General features: G+C 32.5%; 1 protein-coding gene across 9 annotated transcripts in view; it reads left to right on the top strand.

The window, feature by feature from the left end:
- Nucleotides 1-14,737, top strand: part of ERBB4 (erb-b2 receptor tyrosine kinase 4) — a 1,132,189-nt gene that overhangs the window by 1,082,805 nt on the left and 34,647 nt on the right. For all 9 annotated transcript variants that reach the window (XM_067026813.1, XM_067026811.1, XM_059053753.2 and 6 more), the window contains 4 exons: nucleotides 1,089-1,164; nucleotides 4,744-4,890; nucleotides 6,961-7,058; nucleotides 8,418-8,588. In XM_067026813.1, the coding sequence (XP_066882914.1) occupies nucleotides 1,089-1,164; nucleotides 4,744-4,890; nucleotides 6,961-7,058; nucleotides 8,418-8,588 (492 nt within the window). The remainder of the gene's footprint in view (nucleotides 1-1,088; nucleotides 1,165-4,743; nucleotides 4,891-6,960; nucleotides 7,059-8,417; nucleotides 8,589-14,737) is intronic.

Raw genomic sequence — 14,737 nt, 5'->3', positions numbered from 1 at the left:
TGACTTCATTTGTCTTGAGAACATACAGCTGTAAGATTTGTCTAAAGCAAGATTCATTAGAGCTTTAAATGCCTAGTAACAATTAAGTCTTTATTGAGCCACCTGTGATTTAAACTTACTTCTTTAACAGTGTCCATAGTCCATAAAGTGTGCTAACTCCTTGCCTGTAGGGAAATTACTTTCAATGTGTCTTCTGTTCCCTTTCACTGAATACCATGATCCTGTCACAGAGTTACCTTGGTGTCACCTTGGTGAGCAGCCAACCTCATGATTTCAAAGGCTTATTTAGTTTTAAGCTTTCAGCTCCTAAGTAGAAATGTTTATCTTTATTCCATAGAATCTAATTATATTCCCAACTATATAATGCTGCCCTTCTTAGTTGAAAATTGTTCTGCTGAACCATCAGTAGCAGGGTGAGTTGAGTTGCTTTTCTTGCAGAGATGATGGATTTGTACTGATCTTCTCATATCCTTTTATATAATTCTTATTTTGAAAATGGTACATATTTTCAATACTGGCCAACCAAGACAAGGAAGATCATTTGTGGCTGGGGAACAAAGCAAGGCTAACTTTGGAATTCATTATTTTAGGTGTTTTAGTGACGAAATTATCTGAGAGGAGAAGGGAGGGGCCAAGTGTACAAAGAGTCCTTTTTACCAGTGGCTGGAAATTTGTCTTAGGGTGAAAAAGCATTTACTGAAAATGTAGAGAATCTCATTTTTGGGGAAAAAACATAATATGACCACATTTTTAGAAGTACATGTATTAGATGTTTAGAATTGATATTGTAAGTCATAATGTTAAATAGTAACTTAATTACTAAATATTAATTAAAACTATAGAAAGTGATACTTATTTTATTATTTTACTTTTCATTGTTTATGAAACTTTTAAAAATAAATGTATCTTCATGTTAATTCATTTGAAGCTTAAATTTCATTTCATTTGTTCCCTGTATTGAAAATAACACATTTCTATTTCTATTTTCTAGGCATACAATCAAAAAATACAATTGAGACTCAAATTGAGGAAATATAGAAAGGACTTTTTATATGACTATAAACCTTTCATTTCTTACTTCTCTATAGATGCCAATTAAATGGATGGCTTTGGAGTGTATACACTATAGAAAATTCACCCATCAGAGTGACGTTTGGAGCTATGGTAAATAATTCTTCCTTGTGACATAAGCCTTTTAAAACAAAAATAAACTTATTAGGTTTCTTGAGTCTCTAAAATGTAATACATTAACGTCTTGGTTGAGATGTCTACCATAACCTTTTATTTTGGTAGCAACTTGTCTGATCATTTTGACAAAAAACAAAACAAAACAAAACCCCCAGCAGTTTTAGATTATGGACATTTTCATAGAATCTCATGGCCTTCATTTTCAACAACTCTTTTAAAACATAACTCTAAATGCAATGAATGTTTTAAAAAAATTTTTTTATGGGAATCTATGTTCTATAGTTAAAAAAAAAGGGATTATTGTTAGAACAAAGAACAGTTATTGAAATCAGTAGGATGAGAGTAGTATGTGAGGGGAGAAGTAAGAGAGATGATTTCTAATTGCAGCTTTAATTTTAATTTACAAACTACTTTTGGAGTAAACAGATATATTAGAGAATTATAATATGAACTGGGAATAGAGATTTGAAAATTTAGAACATTTATTTAATTGCATTGAACTCAGTTTTTGAGATGAGCTTCTTAGCCTCTGTCTGTCTATTTACAACTTATGTCCATCTAAGTATTAGTAAGAATAAATCAACACCTTTTCTAAGTTTAAATATACCATATAAAACTAGCACTTCTTACAAATAAAAAGCACTATGCTTCTTTAAATAATATGGTGGTGATGAGACTTGAAAGCATGATACGATTTATTTTGCTCAAATTTAAGCTTAGTTTATTTATCTTTTTTAAAAAAGAAAATTAAGTCATTAAGTCATTAAATAATTTATACTTCTTTTCTAGAACAGTATAAATTATCTTTAAAATAATAAGACATTTCTATAGGATAGTTTTTCCTTCCACACATGTAAACCATAGGAGGTTTTAAAATTTCCACAAAGGCCTCATGTATTCTACTCAGTTTAGCAGTAGAGTGTTGTGTGTTTGAGATTTAGGCAAGTATAGAGGAATACTTGACAAAGCTTAGTTCAACTGTCAGGACTAAATAAAAAACAAATATATAATATATATTATTATTTTTATTATCTATATCATATACATTATAAATATGAGATAGATGTTTATAGAATATGATATACATTAGCATGTACATAAGCATTTATATATTATAGGTATAGATTAGCATATATATTATATGATATAGATAGATTTACATATTTTATAAGATAGATTAAAATAATATCATATATATTTTTTTCTTTTTCTTTTCTTTCCCTACATATATTTCCCTGAACTAAACGTGGCAATCTGAAAATTTTAAAAGACCTCTAGAATAAGTAACTATATATACACACATTAAAGTAAACGTTGGCAGGACAATCACATTTTTAATAGTAAAATTTATCCTTTAGAGAAAATCTTGTTTTAAGTCTATAATTTTCATGTTGAATTGCAACATATCAGAAGCAGTTCAGTAAAAATAGATAGATAGATAGATAGATGATAGATAGATAGAATGATAGAGTGAACTCTGTTTTGAAACATAGCCCAGTTCATCAACCCATATCCATAAGGCATTTTAAGATTTTTATGATATATCATAGTAGGTTGCAAAGGCATAAAAGGCAGAGAAAGATACATGATCTTGTTTACAGTGAATCTTTGTGGAACATTGCCATTGGGTGCATCTTTATTTTTATAAAAATAAATATGCATTTAATATGGTTTATATCTTCCAATGATAGAATTGTAAGTTTTGAAGATGTTTCTAATTTAGCCTTCTTGAGGTTGTTCTTCTATATGAAGCCATCTCTGTTTAACTCTACTTATCATCACCTCTGCAAAGATATAATTGGAATATTATTGGCAGAAGTGGGAGGTTCGATTTTTCTGCTTCAATTTTTGTATATGTGTGTTTCTGTTTATTATATTTTCTATTAATTTGTAGTTGCTTTGTATCTTGCTTATATTAGAAGTTCTGAAAGAGATGTGAGAGCATCTATTCTTTTATAACTGCAAACATAAGTTAATAAAATGTTCTCATTAAATACATATTCTATAGGTATGACTGACTGAATATAAATAGACAGTAATCTACTTCTTAACTTGTTCCAGCCTGCCTCATGGACACTGAGTTTTTTGTTTTTGCTTCTTTTGCACTACGCGGGCCTCTCACTGTTGTGGCCTCTCCCGTCGCGGAGCACAGGCTCTGGACGCACAGGCTCAGCGGCCATGGCTCACGGGCCCAGCCGCTCCGCGGCATGTGGGATCTTCCCGGACCGGGGCACGAACCCGTGTCCCCTGCATCGGCAGGCGGACTCTCAACCACTGCGCCACCAGGGGAGCCCTGGACACTGAGTTTTAATCATCAGTTCTATGAACCATTCTTTAGTATGCAACATCAAGTAGGGTTTTATAAAGATCAAACAGAAATTGTGTCACTAGTTACACGTTTATATTATACCTAAGAATCATAAGATGTAAATATTAACTAAAAAAATCAGAGAATCGTTAACAACACTATTATGAAGGATAATTTGAAGTTTACATATACTTTTATACTTTAAGCTATGCATTTTTATTATCAGTCAATGATAACTCTTATGAGCTAAAAATTACTTCAGTTTGAATAAATAATTCATTACAGATGGCAGTGGAAAAGAAAACATAGCCATAATTAGATTTTATATTAAAAGATACTTGTATATGCATCAATCAAAATTCACTTGCTAATACTATTGTGCCCACGTAGCTATTTCTGAACTAACAACCTTTATCCTTAAGAAAACTATAACTTTTAAATTATATAATTATTAGATTATAAAGAAGAGATCTGTATTGTGTATGTTATTTCTCAGAATCATTATTCTTATCAAAGGTGGCTATTTGCATGCTAGTATTTAGAGTATTTGCTTTTACTGAGGAAATCAGTGTTCTAGTGATTCAAGAAACCGTTCTTATTGTCTAAGGGATAGACTATTATTGATTCACTTCAATTTTGGAAAGCTCACTTTACATGTATTTTATCTTACATATGGATCATTCTTCAGTCAGTGTCTCACATGTGCTAAAGAAATGAATCTGTTTTATTCCACTTGTACTCTTTGTGTTAGTTAAAAAGAAAAGCACAGTTTTTTTACTGTAACATAAGTAATCATTCTGGAACCCCAGTTTGGCCTTTAGGGCTTTTAATAGTAAAGATGCTGATCTCAAAATTAGTCAATATCAGATTTTACCTAATCATATTTATTTGGTACTGAGTACACATGTATATAGTAAATAAATTGTTTTATAGGCTCTAATGTGGTGAAACAAATTGGGTCAACAATCATTAGCATTACTTATAAGTAGAAATGGGGAACAGATTCTGTCCACTCTGAAACTGTCTCCGCTACCCATTAAAAATTTCAAGACAATGATAAGAAAAATTAAATTTCCCACAAAGATTTTGTCATCGGCCTTCTCACATGGACATAGGAATCTGAAGAGCCTTTCTTTAGACTATTTCTAATTGCCCTCTAAGAAGCGTTCTTTTGCCACTGGCATGTTGCTGGTTTCTTCAAAGTATATTGTTAATATGCTTATGTAAGAATTTGATCTCCCTTTTAGGAGTCACTATATGGGAACTGATGACCTTCGGAGGAAAACCCTATGATGGAATTCCAACCAGAGAAATCCCCGATTTGTTAGAGAAAGGAGAACGTTTGCCCCAGCCTCCCATCTGCACTATTGACGTTTATATGGTCATGGTCAAATGTAAGATTGCAAAATTATGTTATCATCCTCATCATAATTCTTAGTAATTAATCAACCTGCACAATTTTTATGTATATTGAAAAATATAAAAGTTTAAAGATAATTGTGAAAAAGAGCATGTAAACCTGTGCTTGTTGTGATTCTTGTTAATATGAAGCAATATCATGCTTTCATGCTATGAAGTCAACATTGTATGATTCTTACACTTCTTATTTATTTCACTTTGATTCTTATCATTTCCATGACAATGAAACTGTTTCTCATAAAAAGATGTAATTAGTCACAATAACGTTAATATCTTTACAGGAAAAAAGCAGACTAAATAAATGATCTACACATAAAGAAAAAAGCTTGAAACTAATAGTTTAAAAAAAAGAATTAAATGGAAATAGATTTACCAGTTTCAGTCAACAGAAAATTAGCAAGGCAAAATGGGAAGTAGAAAAACATGAATCTACATTGAACTACAAAGTTTATGAATGTTTACTTTCTTTCAGTTTGATCATTTGTTTACATCTAACTCTCTTACTTTTCTTTCTCCCTTCTATGCCCCAGACACATATGTGTTATAAATGTATTTTGGAAGCCTAGACTCTTAATTTAAATAGAATTAGGGAAGTCTCTGGAGTTTCTGACTTAATTTAAATGAGATTAGCATTCAGCAATCTTTCTTGTGTAATGTGAGGTTTTCCCCTTTAGATTTACACAGGATTAGCAAAGAAACAAACTGGTGAAGGTGAATAAGCATCTTATTAACAAGAGACTTTGGACAGGTCTACTCAGATTTATACTCATGACATGTGTGATACATTCTGACAGTGAGGGAAGAAATAAAAAATGTGCTTTTCACTTCAGGTCAGCATGCCCTTTTCTCTAAGTGTAGTTCTGTTTACTCAATATTTAGTTAGAAAGAAACTGATACCTCACTGAGAATTTAACCTTTTCTGGTTCCAATAGAGTTCCAGAAACATTGATTTTCTCATTAACATCTTTGTATCAACAGCATTTATTTTTTAGTGGTTACATATAAAATATAGAGCATATGAGCTTTGTTAGGAGAGAAAAAATCAAATAATTTTAATGATACATAAAATGACACCCAAAGACTTCCCATAACAACAATAAAAATTGAATTCGCAGAAAAGAGGAAGCAAGTTTTATAGCTATATTGGGTCAAACATTGTTCGGTAGTCAGCTATGGAAGAAAGTTTAAAAAACATACATGTATTATATAATTTGATCCCATAACTAGCATGAGATGATTTACATACTTCATTTAGATACTCTGATGAATAATAAAAAATCAGGAAAACATCTTGCCTAATAGCGATTTTTACCTCGCTTTTAGGAGTTTTAATATCTAAGAAAAGGGTCATTTGGCAATAAAATCAAGGAAAGCTTGGTGCTTTTATTCTTGTCATTTCATCAGTTAAACAGAGCCTGGGGAGTTAAGGCTCTTAATACATAACTTGATAAATTGCTGATAGTATTTTATGCTGGAAAGGCTAGTACTAAGATAAGCTAATGACTATTTCTGAACAAACATTACCAATCACTTTGCATTAGTTTTTTTCCCACCAGGAAAAAAGTAGCATAAGAAAGTTGCTTCAATTCCTTTTTTTGCCTTTTTGCCAGTATACAGCATTGTAACCAAAGTTTTTATTCCATGTCACTCCTGATATAAAATGATAAATTATATTCCAATCACCTTTTCTATACCCATCAAAGAAAAATATTTTTTTAATTTTTAAATTCTCTTCACACTTACAGAAAAAAGATCTGAGATTCTGTAAGTTCCCATGGTTAGCCTAGGTTATATTTTCTATGATGAAAAATTAATTTTAAATTATATCAACAAAATAAAAAGATTGTGTTGTTCTATAATATATTATATTTAGTTATGAATGTCAGCAAACTGATTGAGATAGAATCTCACCTATTGGATTGTTTCTTTCATTAGCGTTCTTTGTTTTTTTCAGATCATTTTTATTTAAATGATATTTTTCAAACAATCTTTATTTTCATAACATTATGGATATAGTGATTCTTTTATTTCATGTGAATTTCTAGGTTGGATGATTGATGCTGACAGTAGACCTAAATTTAAGGAACTGGCTGCTGAATTTTCGAGGATGGCTCGAGACCCTCAAAGATACCTAGTTATTCAGGTTTGTACATTTGACTTAGATTTTTGAGAATATCCCAATGACAAACCCACTACAAGACAGTAGTAATATCTGGACTTTGGAACTATGGATATCACCATTCACAAATCAATTAGCTAAGCAAAATATCATATGAAATGACTTTTACTTGATGTCAGAACCACTTCTAAGCATCTTCCCTTAGTACTCAAGTGCCTCTACTGTTGAACTGCCAGATAATTATGATTATTCATGTACATAAAAAGTCCTTTATCCTCAGACAAGCCTTGTAGTACTCTGCTAAGTCATGTCCATTGTTATAATCGTCTCTTCTTGGAATAAAAGGAAGATGGATTTTTGTTTTAATTGTGTCCATGTTTGAAGGCAGTGAACTAAAAGTTTCAATATATTGATATTTAATTTCCTAGAAAAATATTTTAAAATATGTTTTTCTTTCTTTTAGGAGGTATGCAATATTCCAGTAATAACAATTCAGATGAATTAATGTACAAAAATAAAATAATAGACCAAAAGAACATTTTATATGTAACACTAGAAAAAATGGATTTGATCATTTAAAGTTGTAATATATTTCTTTATGATTATTTTACCTAAACCATAAACAAGTAGACCTTGGATAACACTGAGTTAATATTCCTCAATAAAACAAGGTAGTGTTTATCTTCATATCAATAATCTGACATGAAGATAAAAGTCAGATTTTAGCAGATAATGATTTCTAGCTAACTTTTTCCCTAATTAACTTTATTTTTTAAAAGTTTACAAAAATATCACAAAACAAATTTTAAAATTCTATTAAGAAATAGATGAGGTAAGAGTGTAACTATTGTTTTGGTGTTTCTCCCACCCACATTATGTTATTTGCCACCAGTGCTGTGATTTTGAATGTTATCACTTTAACAATACTATGCTATAGAGCAAACCATGGATCCAATGTATCCTGATAGCTCTACACTATCAAACCAACCAAGTAAAATAAAGATTGATAAGTCAATTGCTCTTTCTTTATTATATACTCTTAAAGTCACAGCTCAAACACCATCTTGACAATGAAACCCACCATTATTCTCAGATCTGAAATGGTTTATGCCTCTCTCAAAATAGCCATAGCATTCTGCTGTATTCATCTCTAATGGCACTTATCACATTCTTCTTGTGTTAAATGTTTTTATCTTAACGTGTCATATCTAAGTATGTTATAAGCTTCTATATGGCTGGTAATTATGCTAAATAATTATTTTATTTAATGAGTGCATGAATTTGCAACCATTTTGATATTACATAAATTTGCTACAAAATTCACATATTTAAAATGAAGGAAAGAATAATTTCTGTGTGTATATCTGATGGGCAATTTTTTAGGGTGATGATCGTATGAAGCTTCCCAGTCCAAACGACAGCAAGTTCTTTCAGAATCTCTTGGATGAAGAGGATTTAGAAGATATGATGGATGCTGAGGAATATCTGGTCCCTCAGGCTTTCAACATCCCACCTCCCGTCTATACTTCCAGAGCAAGAATCGACTCAAATAGGGTAAGAAGTAATTATATACCACCTCTCATATTATTTCTGAGAAACAAAGTCATGGAAATACATTGTAAGTACTAAAATTACCAAATAAATTATGTAGCTCAAATCAGTGTGATTCCTAAATTAAAAGCAAGTTATACCAACAAAAGATACGCCAAGCTTGCCATATATAGTTAATTTTGGAAGGTAAGCATGCACTCTGAAATATCTTCAAGATTTCAAAAGGAGAAACTTTTCTTCATCTTAAGTCAGTTAAAAGAAAACCTTAATTTTTGAAAATCTACAACCAATTCAAACTAATAAATCTGTACGTGTTTGTATATAAATGAAAATTCTTCCCAAAATAGGCTCTCTACTTTTTTGCTGAATAAAATGACATGACTTGTTAGTCAAGAGACAATACAACTCTTTTTTTCTCATTTAGGAGACATTAAATATCTTCTGTCAAGTTGAAGTAGAAACAGAACAGTGTGCAGTCCTTTGAACTAAATCAATCATATGGGGGGGGGCTTCTGAATCATTTCTAAGATGCAGATTTAACTTGAAAGAAGCTTCTGAAAGGAGTTTCCATTTCATTTTAAATATTAAGCCCACTCTATATGAATACCATTCTTTCACTGAAAACTGTCAATCCATGTATTCATTTGTTTATTTTTGAAAATTCATTCATCGTTCAGTCAACATTTATTTATTTATTTACTTTTTGATAGAGTCAGCATTTATTAAGTGCCTAACATATTCCAGGCCCTTTTTTTAAAAAATAGATCTTTATTGGAATATAATTGCTTCACAATACTGTGTTAGTTTCTGTTGTACAACAAAGTGAATCAGCCACATGCATACATATATCCACATATCCCCTCCCTCTTTAGCCTTCCTCCCACCCTCCCTATCAAACCTCTCTAGGTCATCGCAAATACCAAGCTGATCTCCCTGTGCTATGCGGCTGCTTCCCACTAGGTAACTATTTTATATTTGGTAGTGTATATGTGTCGATGCTACTCTCACTTCACCCTAGCTTCACCCTCCCCCACCATGTCCTCAAGTCCACACTCTATGTCTACGTCTTTATTCCTGCCCTGCCACTAGGTTCATCAGTACCAGTTTTTGGTTTTTTTTTAGGTTCCATATATATGTGTTAGCATACGGTATTTGTTTTTCTCTTTCTGACTTATTTCACTCTCTGTGACAGACTCTAGGTCCATCCACCTCACTACAAATAACTCAATTTCATTTCTTTTTATGGCTGAGTAATATTCCATTGTATATATGTGCCACATCTTCTTTATCCATTCATCTGTCGATGGACATTTAGGTTGGTTCTGTGTCCTGGCTAATGTAAATAGTGCTTCAGTGAACATTGGGGTGCATGTCTCTTTTTGAATTATGGTTTTCTCAGGCTATATGCCCAGTAGTGGGATTGCTGGGTCATATGGTAGTTTTATTTTTAGTTTTTTAAGGAACTTCTATACTGTTCTCCATAGTGGTTGTATCAATTTACATTCCCACCAACAGCGCAGGAGGGTTCCTTTTTCACCACACCTTTTCCAGCATTTATTCTTTCTAGAAGTTTTGGTAATGGCCATTCTGACCAGTGTGAGGTGATACCTCATTGTAGTTTTGATTTGCAGTTCTCTAATGATTAGTGATGTTGAGCATCTTTTCATGTGCCTCTTGGCCATCTCTGTGTCTTCTTTGGTGAAATGTCTATTTAGGTCTTCTGCCCATTTTTTAATTGAATTGTTTGTTTTTTTAATATTGAGCTCCATGAGCTGTTTGTATATTTTGGAGATTAATCCTTTGTCTGTTGTTTCATTTTTAACAATAAGTTTTTTCACTTATTCCCAGCCTCTTCAATAAGTGGTACTGGGAAAACTGGACAGCTACATGTAAAAGAATGAAATTAGAGCACTACCTAACACCATACACAAAAATAACCTTCAAATGGATTAAAGACCTAAATGTAAGACAGACACTATAAAACTTTTAGAGGAAAACATAGGAAAAACACTCTTTGACATAAACCCCAGCAAGATCTTTATGGACCCACCTCCTAGAATAATGAAAATAAAAACAAAAGTAAACAAATGAGACCTAATTGAACTTAAAACCTTTTGCACAGCAAAGGAAACCATAAACATTCAACATTTATTGAGTACCTTTGCATGTAAGCCATTATTAGACGCTTGAGATTCAAATATTTTGACATAACTACTACTTTCAAAATGTACCAAGTTTAACAAAAGACTCACGCAGATACAAAGACAGAGTGTAGCATGATAGTGTTATAATCAAGTATTCATTAACCATTATGGAGCATAGAGAAGCCTGTAATCAGTTTCTTCAATTGAAAAGACATAAACGTGATGCTTAATTTTTTCTAGAAAGCAATTCTTTTCTCTTGGTCTCCTCCTCCCTCTAAGAACACTGTTGTAGCTCATGGAACAAACAGTATCCTCTTTGCCTTGACCATTGGCTTAAGAAAACTTTCCATTTGCTGCTCATTCTCTAAAACAAAGTAATTTGCTTTGTTTCAAACTGACAGCAACGATAAACCTAGTGTTTACTATGTGTCAACATACATATATTGTCTCTTAATCCTTACAACAATCCCATGAGGTTCTATTATCATTATTTCCATTTTACAAATGAAGAAACTTGTCACAAAGTTAAGTGACTTGAATGGTGTCACACGGCCAATCGAAGAGCTGGATCAGTCTGTCTGTACTATACATACTATTGCTTCACAGTGATTAGAACATGTTATTTTCAATATGGTTCTTTTTCTTGGCATCAACCTCAACCTCTGAGATACATGTTGTTTGGGAAACTCCCTAGGTTTTTTCTTGTAAAATGCATCTCCCAACCTTCCCTATACTTTTTGCCCACCTACCCCATTTAGAAGGTCTGGTATAGAAAGAGGCAAAGATAGAGACCTCAAGTAATTTCTCATTCACATGAAAAATATGTCTTGTAGCTCAGTGGAGAGGAGATAGAACTAAACATTTTGTGTGTGTGTGTGTGTGTGTGTGTGGTACGCGCGCCTCTCATTGTTGTGGCCTCTCCCGCTGTGGAGCACAGGCTCCGGACGCACAGGCCCAGCGGCTGTGGCTCACGGGCCCAGCCGCTCCGCAGCATGTGGGATCTTCCCGGACCGGGGCACAAACCTGTGTCCCCCGCATTGGCAGGCGGACTCTCAACCACTGCGCCACCAGGGAAGCCCCAGAACTAAAAATTTTAAAAATTATATCAACTGATAGATATTGAACATCAGTGTTTTATTTATGGCAAGGCAAAACATCTTTAAGTTGTGTAAAAGAGGCACCGTTTTCTTCTCTGTACGCTTAGCAAAATGGTCAAATCATAACTTTGACATTTATAATTTTATGTGACAAATTCATTACTTTTATTAAAACAGGGAAATTTCAAGAAAATAGTTTCCTTCCTTAACATGAAATGTTATAAAGGCCAAGGGCTTGAATCTTTTCCTTTTTATAAGGATTCTCAAATTCTAATTTTTCTGTTCATCTTAATTTACGCTCAGTGCAAGGAATTCATAGTAAAAGTTTGAGTTAACTGAATGGAATTAGTAAGACAAAGTAGAAACCACATGAGGAATTATTTGGCCTTTACTCATCATTTCTTATTCCATGTTATTATTTAAACAATGTTATCTGTATATTTCTTTTTACTTTTTCAGGTCTTTGTTAAAGGATTTTTTCTTAAATATCATTTTATTTTCAGGCATTAAAAAGCCTTATTATTCGTCTATATTTTTCTATTTTTTTCTGTCTGGCTTTATGTAACTTGTATGGTAATTTCTAATATGTGCAAATGCTGTTTTCCCCCCTTCTTTCCTATAAAGCTAATTTGTATTATTTTATAGTTAAAAAATGTTACTTCAGTTTTAGGTTCTGTGACCAACTTATATGGTAAAGGAACATTTTAAAGTGAATTTTAATCAAAGGAGCTTTGAGCATATTTGTTGGACTTTGAAACCAAAAAGCAATTCAGTTTTTATGTATAGACTCCCCTGCTAACTAGCTGAAAGGCTTAAAGTTCTGAATATCTTTACAACTTTGCTTCTTCATTTGTAAAATAAACAGAATAGTACATATATGATTTTTAGGCAATTAACTTAAATAATTGCAGAGTATCTGAAATGCTAGGCAAATCAATACTTAGTCCCTTCTTTTAGAATCACCCAAATTTCATTTTTACTTGTTTCCTTGTCAATATCATAAACAATTATATTCTTTTATAAAGTTTTCTACACATTGTCTATGAAAAACATGTTGATGCAATCACTGCTTGACAAGCAAATTATTTCTGCTGATGTCTTCTTGTAGAAAATAAGTTATGGAAGTTATTTTTATTATGCTTTTCATTATTTCAAATTCTATATATATTTTGATAAATTATAACCTTAAAGCAGTGAGTCAACTAAAAATTCAATGTTGACTTTTATCCAGTAAGTTGACAGATACAAAAGCAAGTAATGCTAGAAAGCATTCATCTAATTTATATCTATTGTTGTTATTATTGTTAGATATCCTTTTACTATTATCTCAAAAACTTTACCAAAATAATATACCAAAAGCACTTACTGTAACATGATGTAGAATAGGAAAACGTGAGAAGCTATCTAAACTTCTGCAAACGTCAGTTCTCTGTATCTGTAAAATGGGGACAAAAAAATTCCTCACAGAATATTGTGATGGTTGACTTTCTAATATATCTAAGCATGTTGTCCATTGATGGAGGTACAGTGGGTGTTCAATCGTGTTGAAATGAATAAGACCAACTATTTATTCAGAGCTTACTATAACAAGGGAGTCAACCACTGTCACTTGTGTTGTGGGAGAGACTCAAGGGCAGACGGAGGAATGGGAAATATTTACAGTGGAGAAAAAGGAAGGCTTCAGGAATGGCCTGATTGGAGGCTATTTGCATAGGGAATCTAAAAGAAGGCTAACTAGAAGCAGACCATCCTATGGGTTAGGTGTACATATTTGGCTTTCTCTGGTTGGCTCTAAGTTGAAAGTGGTGACAAAAATTAGGGAAGCTGCTAGTTAACAACTGGTCCTTTAGGGCCAGTTGTTAACAGAAGTTATTGTTTAGCTTCCTGGATTGCTACTAAAGGTAACACTCAGGCTTCCTGCAAGTCCGATTTATAAGTCAACTGCATTCCTGGGCTGTTTATTTTAGCTATGGTTTTCTGGGCAGATTGCTGTAAGTGTGAATTAGACTACTGATTTCATATATGATCCAGCCATTGTCTGTTTGTATATCCAGTCTATCAAGAGGTTTTAGGTTCCCTTGCTGCCTTTCTTTTCTCTTGACATATTTATTTAAATGCATACTGCCTTACATTTTCAACTAAGTGTTCAGTACGATTTTGGAATTTCTGCACGGATTATTTTTCTGTTAATATGGATACATTTTGTCTCTTTCTTTTGAGTTACCCAGATTTATGTTTGTTTAGTATAATGAGCTATATGTTAAATGCAACAACAATGAATAAGAATGGCTAACACAATGATGAGGCTAAAGATATTTTAGCTTTAATGATATTAGAAAGTTGAATTTAATGTAAAAGCTTCAGTGCATTTTTATAGAGGAGGACATGTTTCAATTGTTGCAGGATCATTCAGTCGTTTGTGGTGAGTAGTTTTAAAGATTAAGTGTCCTACCTCTTTCAGAAAACATCAACAAATACATCAAGTATCCAGACCAGGGGAAGACAGAGGAACTGTCTTCCTCTGTAGCTGTTCCACATTGGTAGAGCGGGTGATCCATAATGGATCTATCATTACAATTTAAAGTTTTCTCCACTTATTTCCAATCTGCTAAGAAATAACTCTATTAACAGATTTGCAATTTTCCTCCTTTTTGTCCTTTCTCTTCTAGGATGGGTATATAAATGAATTGAAAAACTGGACAAAGTATAGGCAGGAAAAGTGAAGGGTGAAGAAAGAAAAAGGGTTTGGTATTTCACAAATTTGATCAGCTTCTAAATAATTGAATATAGGCTGAATGTTTGACTGCTCAGAAAATATAATTCTATATACTTTATTTTATACCTCTATCACTTTGCCATCAGCTAAGATTTCATAACTTTAATAAAGATATTTTAGCAAGGGTTTTAACAT

Source organism: Kogia breviceps, chromosome 2 (genome assembly GCF_026419965.1).
Source record: "Kogia breviceps isolate mKogBre1 chromosome 2, mKogBre1 haplotype 1, whole genome shotgun sequence".
NCBI classification, from domain to species: Eukaryota; Metazoa; Chordata; class Mammalia; order Artiodactyla; family Physeteridae; genus Kogia; species Kogia breviceps.
This window is presented reverse-complemented; position numbering and strand designations above follow the sequence as displayed.